We start from the raw sequence: 11,828 nt of genomic DNA on the forward strand, positions 1-11,828 counted from the left end.
TCTCAGGTGACCAAACCTTTGGGCTCGTCGGGCTCGGACAAAGTCTTCTCCTCGAAAACACACCTGCAGTACCGCATGTACAAGACGGTGAGATGACACACACACACTGTTAAACACACATGAAGCTTCACACACTCGTATTCGGAAACAAACCTGCAGAATTTCTCCGGTTCTTAAAGTGAAACAGTAAAAGTAGAGTTTCTCTTGAATAGAAAGGACCTGCAGTAAATGTATCTCTAACTACTACTTTACTCTTTCTTGTCTCTTTCAGCCGATCTTCCTGAACGAAGTGTTGGTGAAGCTGCCGACAGACCCGTCAGGGGATGAACCTCTGTTCCACATCTCTCACATCGACAGAGTTTACACACTCAGAGCTGAGAGTATCAATGAAAGGTAATAGAAGCACACATGGATCGACACGTATAGATATATGTAACTTTAGTATTTCTTAGTTATAGCCATCATTCCTAATCTTTGGTATGATATTGTACTGCTTCATGTATTGTCTCTGGTCTCAAAATGTCTAAAGTTAAATTAAAAAGCATGTTTTCTTGTTTTTGCAGGACGGCGTGGGTTCAGAAGATTAAAGCAGCTTCAGAGCTCTTCATTGAGACGGAGAAGAAGAAGAGAGAGAAGGCATATCTAGGTGTGTGTCGCTTTCTTTCCTCCATCCTGAGTGTTTTGTTACAAAACAAACGTTTTAACAGATTCATTTCTTTGTGTCTTTGTCTCAGTTCGTTCTCAGAGAGCCACGGGTATCGGGAGACTGATGGTCAACATCGTGGAGGGAATCGAGCTCAAACCCTGTCGATCCCACGGTACGTACACACTGAAGAAGAGGAACGTTTTACATTTAATTATATATCTTTATGAAAACATATATTTATAAAGTTTACATTTTCTTTCCTGCTGAACTAGAAATTGCTTCATCATCGCTCTTTAAAACTCTTTACCTAACTTTTGACCATTTATTATAGTGTAAACGCTACATTTACCAAAAACCCAAAGCGGGACTTGTTTTGGTTTTTCACTTGACTCGTTATGTTTTTTATTATTTTCATTTGTGTATTTGAGTTGAATAAGATGAAAACAACCAAAATAAACTAAACTAACCAAGAGTTGAAGTTCTCTTTCAATAATCGAACTAGTCTGAAGTATTAACTGTTTGTTATAAATATAAATAAGATAAATAATTGTGTGTCTTTGCAGGAAAGAGTAACCCATACTGTGAGGTAACCATGGGTTCACAGTGCCATATCACAAAAACATTACAGGTATTCTTCTCTTTACAGCACATTCATGTTTTTTATTTACTTCTGTTTCATTCATGTCAAAAGATTAAGAGACATTTACAAGGTTTGTTATTGTTCCTCTTTCGTCTCTTATTCTGTGATCCTCCTTTAGAGACTAATAAACCTAAATAATCTGTTATTATTAATAAATACCTTTAATGTAAGTGGTCATATCACTCACTATGCTGTTTCTCTCTGTAGGACACGTTGAATCCAAAGTGGAACTCCAACTGTCAGTTTTTTATAAAGGACCTTGAGCAGGACGTCCTGTGTGTCACTGTGTTTGAACGAGACCAGTTCTCACCCGACGGTCAGTCACAGTCACAGTAACTGACGTTCATTATTTTATATGTTTCCATCACACACTCTCTTTTTGACTTTCTCCTCCTCCGTCTCCCCCCCGTCAGACTTCCTGGGCAGGACAGAGATCCGGTTGGCTGAAATAAAGAAGGACCAGGGCTCTAAAGGACCAATCACCAAGCGGTTGCTGCTCCACGAGGTTCCCACAGGAGAGATCGTGGTCAGGCTGGACCTCCAGCTGTTTGAGGAACCGTAGAAAGAAGCCTGGACAGGATCCTACTGGACTGGACTGTATCTAAGAGATGTGGACCAGACAGTTGGGCCGGGTTAGACTGGACTGGATTCTCTTAGTTTGGTCCGGTTCAGTTTCTGAGAGTTTATTGGGGCCCAACAGCAAAGGGCCCCAATAACAATAACACAAATGCATGGTAACTTTCAGTGAATTTAGGAGCAATCTGCAGACGTAAATAGACAAAGTAATAAATTAAAACACCGTAAGAAGACATGTTAGGGAAGCAAAATAGCACAAAATCTCAAATTTAACCAATGTCTCTCCTTAATATTCAACTAAAAACCGGACGTCTGCAGGTTCTGATGTCTCCTAATGTCTTACAAACACTTTAAAGTCTTAAGTTATATATCACTGGTCTTAAAAATGTATTTAAAGACGAGCAGCTCTTATAAACGACTCCATCGTGCTAATTAGCTTAGCGTAAAGCATGACGGTGTACTACCAAGACCTGTTTCTATTACAGTCCAGTCCACGTCTGTCCTCCCTCCAGTCTGGTCCACTTCAGTACTGAGTCCGTTTAATCCAGTCCAGTCCTCAGCCGGGTCTTTAATGTTTTCTCTTTCTCTGCTTCATCAGACAGTCTCCGACACTCCAGTGACAATCCCAGCCCTCCTTTTAGTCCCAACGAACCCCTGTGTGTGTGTGTGTGTGTGTGTGTGTGTGTGTGTGTGTGTGTGTGTGTGTGTGTGTGTGTGTGTGTGTGTGTGTGTGTGTGTGTGTGTGTGTGTGTGTGTGTGTGTGTGTGTGTGTGTGTGTGTGTGTGTGTGTGTGTGTGTGTGTGTGAATGATTGTATGAGTGTCTCTCTTGAAGGACAGGCTAATTAAAGGTACATTTTTATTTAATTTTCTTTTAACGTCAAGTCTTACAAACTCTGAGTCTTAAGTTAAACTCCTCAGGCTTTCAGCTGCAAGGCTCTGCATCTAAAGGGACTTTTTGATTTTCCATCTGTATTAGACCGTCACTGAACACTTGCCACATTATCGCAAAAAAATAAATAAAATAAAGCTAAATATGCACAGGTTTCATGAGAAATGCTAACGATGCTAAGTAGCTGAAAAAGTAGACATATTTTACCCCAATATGTGACAAGTGTCCCGTGTGAATTAACATCAAAATGTCCCTTTTACATGTATAATAATAATAATAGTACTGCTGAAACAAAGGCACACAGGGAACGGGTGTGACCGCTATCAGTTGTCGAGAAGAATGTCTTTGTGATGTTGGACGCACACTGGGGGTTGTAGTTTTTAGGTGATTTCTGTCACACATCTCACCTCTGTTGTGTTGTTGCTGCTGTGTGGAGGCGTCACAGTGGGCGTCACTATGCAGGGGGAGGAAAAGCCCTGAAAGAACCAAGAGGGGGGTCCCAGAGCTGCATAGGGGCCCTCGAAAAAACATGCTTAGGTACTACATGTATTTTATAGGAACAGCCTTTTAGAAAACACACGCTAACCCTGAGCAAGCTCCATGTAAAATAATAAAATAAAGTTTCGGTGTGCGTCGGCACTCCCAGCACTTTTAAAACACACACACACTGTCGCTGCACAGCAGGACTCGACTGAACAACGTTCCACGGCGGCCATTTTGAATAGTCAAGGAAGGAAACGTCACAAAAATGTAACGTATACAATGGTGAAACGAATATTATCACCCCCCGAGCACTGTCATTTTAAGCTTCCTGATAGGAGGAAGTAGTGCATTGGTGGGGGACTACTTTCAGCGGTGGATTAATACACATTTGGTAGTGAAGGAACATCAGTGTGTGGCTCATTGATGTGGTTTTAATAAGAGGAAGAAGATAAACACAGACAGTTCTTGTTAGTAGGATTAACTAAATATAGATTGTCATTGGTCCGTGTCTTTAAAGCGTTCAGAATAAAAAGCTGTAATGGCGGATTTAAATTAGCATTAGTTGGCTAACTGGTTAGCTACAAGCTGCACCGATTCAGCTCATTATAGATCCAAATATTTAACGTTATTTAGACGTAAATTATTCCTCCAGTTATTGTCACTATTTTTTAAAAGAAGCATATCATTCACTGAATTACCATTGTCGAAAAAGTTACTTTGAAGGTAATCTTTCCCAACACGAGTATTCAAAATGGCCGCTGCACCAGCCGGTTGGACAGATGAGCATTTGCCAGTCTTCATCCCTGTAAACCTCCTCCTCTCCAGACTACTGAAACTGATCCAGTTTGAACCCGTTCTCACTGTCTCTACCCTCCAGGTTGTGAATAATACTACTGCTCTCTGAGAGTTAATATATGAGTGCTACGTGGGGGCGATGGAGGCGGCCTGCTGTTAATTATCACTGTAGAAGAAGAAGATGTACTTTGTTGTCGTTCAATGTTCAGAATAAACTTCGGTTGGACCAAGACTGAAGTGGTCTGTGTTCATGTTTCTGTGCAGAGATTATAAAGAAATAAGAGAGAAACAAAACCTTCTTCATGATACATTTTATTTATTTAGTCTGACTTTTACTGTTATTGTTCCTTTCTTAGGAAATCCTGAAAATGAACCCTTTCAGACGCATTAAAATCCGTCAAATTAAACAATTTGATGTAAATAATTATTGTCTCACTGAACCCAAAAAGGGGGTGGGAACCACTAGGTCACATGGAAAAACAACTTTCTAATGCTTTCTATTGTTTTACTTTACTTGATGGAGAAGTTATGCAAGTCAAAATCAAACAAACAAGATCCAAATAACAAAAAATATATAATATATGACTACTTTAATAATGCAAAACAAGATTCTTAATATCAAAGACGCACCTAAATTATTATTAATAATAAAAGAGGAACAATCAACAGAAGTAATGTGTTCCGGAAGTTCTTATTAATCTGCTATGAAGTGTAAATCTGAGGTACAACAAATTGTTGCACATTGTTGTTACCCGTAATTATTTTTATGACACTGACAGTTGAGTTTCAACCAGGATTGACTCTGACTGACATGGCACGTGACCCTTGTGGCCCACATGCCTAAAAAAGAAAAGGACTCGCAGAGGTTGTGTTATATTGAGCCACAGCAGGTTGGGACATGACTATCACCTGCAGTCTGTCTGTACGGACCCAAGACTTAGTTCTCTCCCACCCGTTCAGTTCATTGTGGAAATACTCTTTACTTTCAGTGCGATGTTCCAAGAACACGAGGAGTGGATTGTTATTGTTCTGTGTTGTGCTGGCACGTGCAGTAAAAGAGGGCGTTGTCTTACTTCCAACTAATCTGTGTCAAAGCTGATGAATTTAGCCACAAACACCGGAAGTTAGCCAACGATTCCTTCAAAATAAAAGCGTTACATTTGGAGGAGGTGGTGGAGGAAGGATTAAAAAGGTGGTATGACTAAATACATTTTTATTTTTCAAATACGTTTTGATGTTTTATTATTACTTTAAATTATTCAATAAATGTTTACAGAAATGTGTGTTATGGACCAAGACATTCTCAAGAGTTTGTCGTTGAGACTTTTATTTTGACATCCGTGGACGGAAACACGTTCGTCTTCTTCTGTGGTGTCTTGCCACCAGTGTTCGGAGGCTTTAAGTAGAGAGCTTTATGTAACATCAGTAGCAATTCCGTAAAAACACACAGGACTGCTCTACTAAACATGAATATATCAGCTAGCGTGTTTTTGTGCATCTTAATTAACCGTTGAAATATTCCTCTGTGAGTCTAAAGCGATAACAACAACAGTAACTGTCATGGTGGGGGACGCAGAGCTGCAGGACATTTAGTACTTTCACAGAGCGACGTTTACCAAAGAGTTACTTATATAAATAAATACATTATATCTTACAGCTGCTCTTCTTTTTTATTTACACAATCATGGCTGCTGCTTTGTTCAGAAGAGGAACAGGATTATGTGTAAGTACTTTTATGTGATTTGATCAAATGTGTGAAAGCATGCATTGTAATAATATTATTATATTATAATAAAAAGGCATGGGTAGGTAATAAGCTACCCATGCATTTTTATTGTCTTCACATAAAAACACGAATCATTTATGCAGTTGCATTCAATGCACACTTAAACTCTGTGTATCATCTGCTGTAAACAAAATGTACTTTTCTCTTAAAGTAAACACTGAAAATAATAACATTGACTGTAAAGAAGTTAATCTTAAAAGGACAAAAGTATTCTAACTAAACACAAAACCATTGACTGTGGACAAATATAAGATAATACATTTTTATGTAGCAGTCCAGTGTTTTGAATTCCTGAAAATCCAACTATTTCAAACTAGAATTAAGTTTGCCATCTGACACCTGTGTGTGTGTGTGTGTGTGTGTGTGTGTGTGTGTGTGTGTGTGCGTGTGCGTGCGTGCGTGCGTGCGTGCGTGCGTGCGTGTCCAGTGTATTCACAGGGAGTTGTGCAGACTTGTATGGAGGCCACAGACCGCATTGTTCAGCTCCAAACCATCAGACCGAAAACAACCACGCAGGACACACATCAGTAAGACAAACACACGGTCTGTCTGATGTCCTGTGAGGGTTTTATCTCCACAGTGTTTTTTATGTTCATATGTTGTTCCTTCGACAAACACACGGGTTTCTGCTAGTTGTATTAATACAATAAACCATCACAATACACTGTATTGTCTATCAATTGAGAAACTGTTTGTGGATAAATGACCAGACATGACTGTCTGTATTTTTATACCAGCCTCTATGAGGGGATTTGTTATTCTCAGTGTGTGTCTTCTGTCTCTGACAGAGAAAGCTAAGCCTCAGCCAGCGGTGGATGTCGCTAAACTCCTGGGGGAGCTCTTTCCCCAGCGCAGACCGAGCACAGCGCCACCTGCTGGTAAAGATCAGCACATGCAGGATGTTCTGTATGGCAGCGTGTCAGAATGAAGCCTCGGTCATAAACGGCATAAACATAATTCCAGATTTATTTATTTTTTCCTGTCAACACAGCAGGTAACGGTAATTCACAGCTGCAGAAAGAGCTGGTTTTGGATTTTGACATATCATTTTTTGTCCCGGCAAATATGAAGAGTAAGAGGATTAAATGTTTTGGGGATTTGTGAGCCCCTTCTTCATCATACATACTTGCTTTTCCACGTCTCATTTGTTGCTTCCTGTTTTAAACTCTATAAACTAGTAGAGTAATAATGTCCATAGATTAGGGAACAGGCTCTTTAGTTGCCTGAAGGACAGTTTAATTAGTTCATTAATTGAACCCCTCGAACGCTGATTTGTTCTGCTTGTTCCTGTCTGTGCTCAGTGGTCTTACTTGTCCCTCTTCCCTTCTCTCCATGTCCTTTTTTCCCCTCCTCTTCCTCTCCCCTTCCTCCTACAGCTCAGCCTACCAAACCTCCTACCGCCTCCTCTATGAATGTCTCCGCCTCAAATGTTCCTCCTTTGTCAAAGATGGAGCCGGCTGCTTCTAGTGTTAAACAAGTTGATGCTCATAGTCTTCCCACTGTGACCGTTCCTACGACCTCAGGTTCCTCTCCAACCGGCGCAATATCTGCATCTTTAGCATCAGGAGCAGCTGCAATAGAAAGCCAAACAATAGAAACCAACGTAGAAACTGCTCCAGAGCCAGTAGAGCTCAAAACTGCCACACAGCTGCCTTTATCGAATCACGTGGTGGAGAAGATCGCAGAGACATCATCTTGTCCTGCTGCTCCAGTAGAACCCTTAATAGAAACTACAATAGAATCACCAGTGGAGCAGATCCTATCACACCCAGTAGAGCCTACAGTAGAAGCTCCAGCTGAAGAAGTGCAAACCGAAAGCAGGGACGTTTCATACAGTGCCAAAGTAGAACCCTTAATAGAAACCACAATAGAACCAGCAGTAGAAACCAGCCATTGTACCGAGGGACCACTAGAAACCAGAGCTGCTGTTGTTGAGGGTCCAGTAGAGTCTACGATAGACGTCACAGTAGATGTAGCATCTCGGAAAGTAGAAACCAAAAGCACAGACTCAGGAGGGGTTGACATTTCACACACTACAACAGTAGAACCTTTAATAGAAACCACAATAGAATCACCAGCAGAAACCAGCCATTTTACAGAGGGAACACTAGAAACCAGAGCTGCTGTTGTTGAGGGTCCAGTAGAGTCTACGATAGACGTCACAGTAGATGTAGCAGCTCACAAAGTAGAAACCAAAAGCACAGACTCAGGTCCTGTTTACCTCTCGCATGCTGCCGAAGTAGAACCTTTAATAGAAACCACAGTAGAACCAGCAGTAGAGGCCAGCGCCTCTCCTGTTTCAGCAATAGAAACCGAAGCAGCTGACAACCTCTCACACTCTGCCTTAATCCAGAATGCAGAAGAATCTGCACCCTCGACTTTAAAAAACGAATCCACAATAGAACCCACAGTGGAGTCGGTAAATGTAGCAGCGGAGGAGGGAGTGAACGGGTCTGAAGAGATGACTGTAGAGTCCGTAACGCTCCATGTAGACAAGCTTCTGGTGGCGTCTTTAAATACCGACGAGCTCCTCCAAACAACATCTATTCTGGATGAAAAGGTCCGTGAGCTGTCGGTCCAGACGGAGATCGTGGCTGAAACCGAGAACTCGAGAGAAGATGAGAGCGAGACTTTAACCGAAGTTCTCTCAAAATGGGACTCCATGTCGGAGGACCTTCACGAGTTAGAAGGAGAAAGTAACACGTTAGTGAAAGAGCTCCTCTGTCGTGTTCCTCCCAAAACTCCTGGCTCGGTAGGAACAAGTTCCGCCGTTGATCCAGCTGTTGGAGAGCAGATGGAGGAGAAGGCGGCCATGACGCTGGAATCGATAACTCTCGCAGAAGTGAAAGCAGCAGTCGAAGGTCTTGAAGCCGAAGTTCTACTGGAAACCAGGAACGCACTCGAGGAAGAAGCTGACGTGCTAGCAAAAGAGGAGAAGATGGAAGTTAGGACCACGACAGACGAGGAAGCTGTCTTTGAGGAAACGTCCGAGGCTGAATTTGTAACGTTAGATTCCATCTCTGAAGCCACCGATGCGATAGAAGCCGAGGCCGCCGTCGTGATGGAGGCCATGCTGGGTTCTGAGCGAGGGCCGAGTCCGCCACGGGATGATGTTCGAGGAGCAGAAAAAGAGTCCGAGGTGGAGCAGCTGGGTGACGTCTTGGAGGCCATGAGTCTGGAGTCCGTGACTCTGGCCGAAGTCGAGGCCTCCTTGAGAACACTGGAGAGTGAATCCCTGAGCGAAACCACGAGTTATCTGGAGAAGGAAGCCGGATTTGTCGGCAGAGAGAAGAAGACGGAGGTGGAGGACGTGGTGCCGTCTGAAGAGGCGACCGAGGCTTCGTCTCTGGCTGCAGCTGAAGCTCTGTCTGAAGATCTGGAGGTAGACGCTCTGATGGAGGAGCTGCTCTTTTCCATTCCTGCTCCTGTAACCAGTCGGGAGGCTGTAACAGCGGATACTTTGGATGGTATGTTGGACTCCCGAAGGTGTGGAGGCGTTAGGAGGAGCAAAAGGTGGAGGTGGAGGTGGTCGTAGATCTTTTTGAGTCATGCTAATAGACTATAGGGATATAAACTGTAGGGATTAAACAAACTAGATACAACGTGATTTGCAAAATGTTTAAATATTCCTTTTTTAAACCCTCTGATGGAGACTTAAGAAATAGATTGTGTTGGTTGAAACTGAGATAAAGTGGAATCAGTCTTCTGTTTCTGGGGTTGTTACCACAGCAGCGGTTTCCTCCGGGTCAGTCGACGTCGAAACAGCGGCTGCAGATGATCTTCACGCTTCTCTGGAGGAGGTGCTGCTGGAGGAGGAGGAGGAAGATGAAGATGGAAAAGGGAAACACGCGGGTAAATAAACATGCAGATACAGACAGTCACAGGTCACATCAAACAATTGGACAAGTGAAGAAGAAAAAGTGATTGTTAAATAGTCTGTTTCATAAAGTATAGTATTGTTTTCATGTATTTTCCAGATTTAGATCCAGTACAGAGACTCTTCCTGGAGAAGATCAAAGAATACAACAACATGCGCAGGTAGAGAGATGAAAGAAGTGATGTGAAATATAACTGTTTAAAATGGGATTATTTAAAGTCTTTCATGTTTTATTTTATTGTGCTAAATGTTTAAATCTGACTGTGTACCATGTGACTTTGAGTACTTTCATGTAAATTATTTATGCTGCAGTTTTAGCCTTTTAGCCTCTCTTGAAAAGCTGATAATGGATTTCAAGAGACTTCCTGTTTAAAGATTAAAATGATTAATTTCACCACATGGTGTATCCACTTATGTGTACAGTAGTGGGGAAAAGATCAGCTGGAGGCACAGTTTCCCAAAATTTGGGGTGCAAAGCGGAGTTAAAGATATAATATTGGAGGTAAAATATGACGTTTATTAAATTCCCCTCATCTTCTATCTCCTCTTCCTCTTAAGGTTGAATGGAGGACTGTTGGAGGCGGAGCCAGACTACGAAAAATACCTTTCAGAGGAGACGACGAAGCTCCAGAGACTTTATGGAGGAGGAGACCTGAGCAGCTTCCCTCAGTTCACCTTCACCGGTGAGAGAGAGGGAGAGAGAGAGAGAGAGAGAGAGAGGGAGGGAGAGAGAGAGAGAGAGAATTTATGACTTTATACACAACATGTAGATCAGTGGCAGGTTCTGGGTTGAAATATACAGTTCATTTGCTTCAAAGATGTTCCAGAAAACCCCTCTGTACCTGCAGCTTGTGTTTACTAGCTGATGATTCAATTAATAGAAAATAACTTAAAATGCAGAAATAAACGTATTCTTCAGTGATACAGAGTCTAACTTCTTAATAATAAGAAGTTACCAACGGAGACTAAACTTATCACAGAGTTATTGTTATTGGACGAAAAGTAACAAGAAAACGCAATACATTATATCCTCTCTCTCTCTCCCCCTCTCTCTCTCTCCCTCTTACTCTCTCTCACTCTCTCTCCCTCCCTCTTTCTCTCTCTCCCTCTTACTCTCTCGCTATCCCTCTTACTCTCTCTCACTCTCCCTCTCTCTCTCCCTCCCTCTTACTCTCTCTCTCTCCCTCTCCCTCTCTTTTTCTTTGTCACAATTCTCCAATAACCTGAACTGTGGGAATCTCTTTGTTTATATATATATAGATGAACGTCAGGTCTGATGGAGCCGATTACAGTCACACACTTTGGATTAGTGCATGGTGTAGTTTTCCAGCAGGGATGTGAGAAAAAGAAAAACCCATAAACGCGTCACAATGACATACGTCATGGCTGATAATCCAATTCCTCATGGAGATTATGAATACTGTATTTTTACCTTCTGGAACATGATGTTTTCATCTCTCAGTGCACAGACTCGTTATAAGTAGTGATGAAATGAAGATTGATATATTCCCAGATGTACAGTAAATGACTTCTGCTGTTTTCTCTTTTAGAGCCACAACTGGACCAGGACTCCAAATGATCCACAATCCCCCCCCCCCACACACACACACACACACACACTCGTCCTTTCCTCCTCCATCCCCTCCTCGTTTCACATTTTACTACATAGAGGACAAGAAAAAGGAAAGAGGGAGCGAGAAGCACATGAAGATTGTTCTGGTGATTTGACATTAAAAACAAATGAACATGTACTCCTGGCTGTTTTTTTGTGTTGTGCAATAATGACAGTATTGCATTATATTAATAATAGTTGTGTTCTCAGATGTTTAGGATGTGTGTGTTTGTGTCCCAGTGGGTGAACAGCAGGTGGAGCTGTCAGGTCACGATTTGCTATTTGGCTCCATTAATCTCAGTCTCTATGTCCTCACATTCTCCCTCTTTCTGGTATTTCTTGCTCTTTCTGGATATATTTGTCTGTAGATGCACTCGTGTCTCTGTGTGGTGACAGAGGCAGTCTTTGCCAAGTCAGATCCCCCTCAGTCACGACTCTGTGATAAGAGATGATGTGAGTCACAACCACAGTTACACACACACACACACACACACACACACACACACACACACACACACACACA

The 11,828-nt window shown here is 42.1% G+C and overlaps 2 protein-coding genes across 9 annotated transcripts in view; both read left to right on the top strand.

Moving 5' to 3' along the window:
• Positions 1-4,262, top strand: part of itsn1 (intersectin 1 (SH3 domain protein)) — a 36,302-nt gene extending 32,040 nt beyond the window's left edge. For all 5 annotated transcript variants that reach the window (XM_076104137.1, XM_076104139.1, XM_076104136.1 and 2 more), the window contains 7 exons: positions 7-87; positions 272-393; positions 564-646; positions 735-818; positions 1,210-1,274; positions 1,494-1,602; positions 1,700-4,262. In XM_076104137.1, coding sequence (XP_075960252.1) covers positions 7-87; positions 272-393; positions 564-646; positions 735-818; positions 1,210-1,274; positions 1,494-1,602; positions 1,700-1,848 — 693 coding nt within the window. In that variant the 3' untranslated portion in view covers positions 1,849-4,262. The remainder of the gene's footprint in view (positions 1-6; positions 88-271; positions 394-563; positions 647-734; positions 819-1,209; positions 1,275-1,493; positions 1,603-1,699) is intronic.
• A 1,151-nt stretch (positions 4,263-5,413) lies between these two features.
• LOC142964060 (uncharacterized) lies at positions 5,414-11,290 on the top strand. 4 transcript variants are annotated; one of them, XM_076104181.1, is made up of 9 exons: positions 5,414-5,753; positions 6,244-6,343; positions 6,605-6,694; positions 6,808-6,888; positions 7,193-9,283; positions 9,549-9,668; positions 9,794-9,854; positions 10,252-10,376; positions 11,244-11,290. In XM_076104181.1, exons 1-9 carry the CDS (start codon positions 5,715-5,717, stop codon positions 11,270-11,272), a joined length of 2,736 nt encoding a protein of 911 aa, XP_075960296.1. In that variant the 5' UTR covers positions 5,414-5,714; the 3' UTR covers positions 11,273-11,290. The 4 variants fall into 4 exon arrangements, with proteins under 4 accessions (XP_075960296.1, XP_075960295.1, XP_075960297.1 ...); XM_076104180.1 differs by having other exon boundaries at positions 5,416-5,753; positions 9,546-9,668; XM_076104182.1 differs by lacking the exon at positions 6,808-6,888 and having other exon boundaries at positions 5,417-5,753; positions 9,546-9,668.
• The last annotated feature ends 538 nt before the right edge of the window (positions 11,291-11,828 follow it).

Source organism: Anarhichas minor, unplaced genomic scaffold, assembly GCF_050575085.1.
Source record: "Anarhichas minor isolate MPS153535 unplaced genomic scaffold, ASM5057508v1 ptg000029l, whole genome shotgun sequence".
In the NCBI taxonomy this organism is placed as follows: domain Eukaryota; kingdom Metazoa; phylum Chordata; class Actinopteri; order Perciformes; family Anarhichadidae; genus Anarhichas; species Anarhichas minor.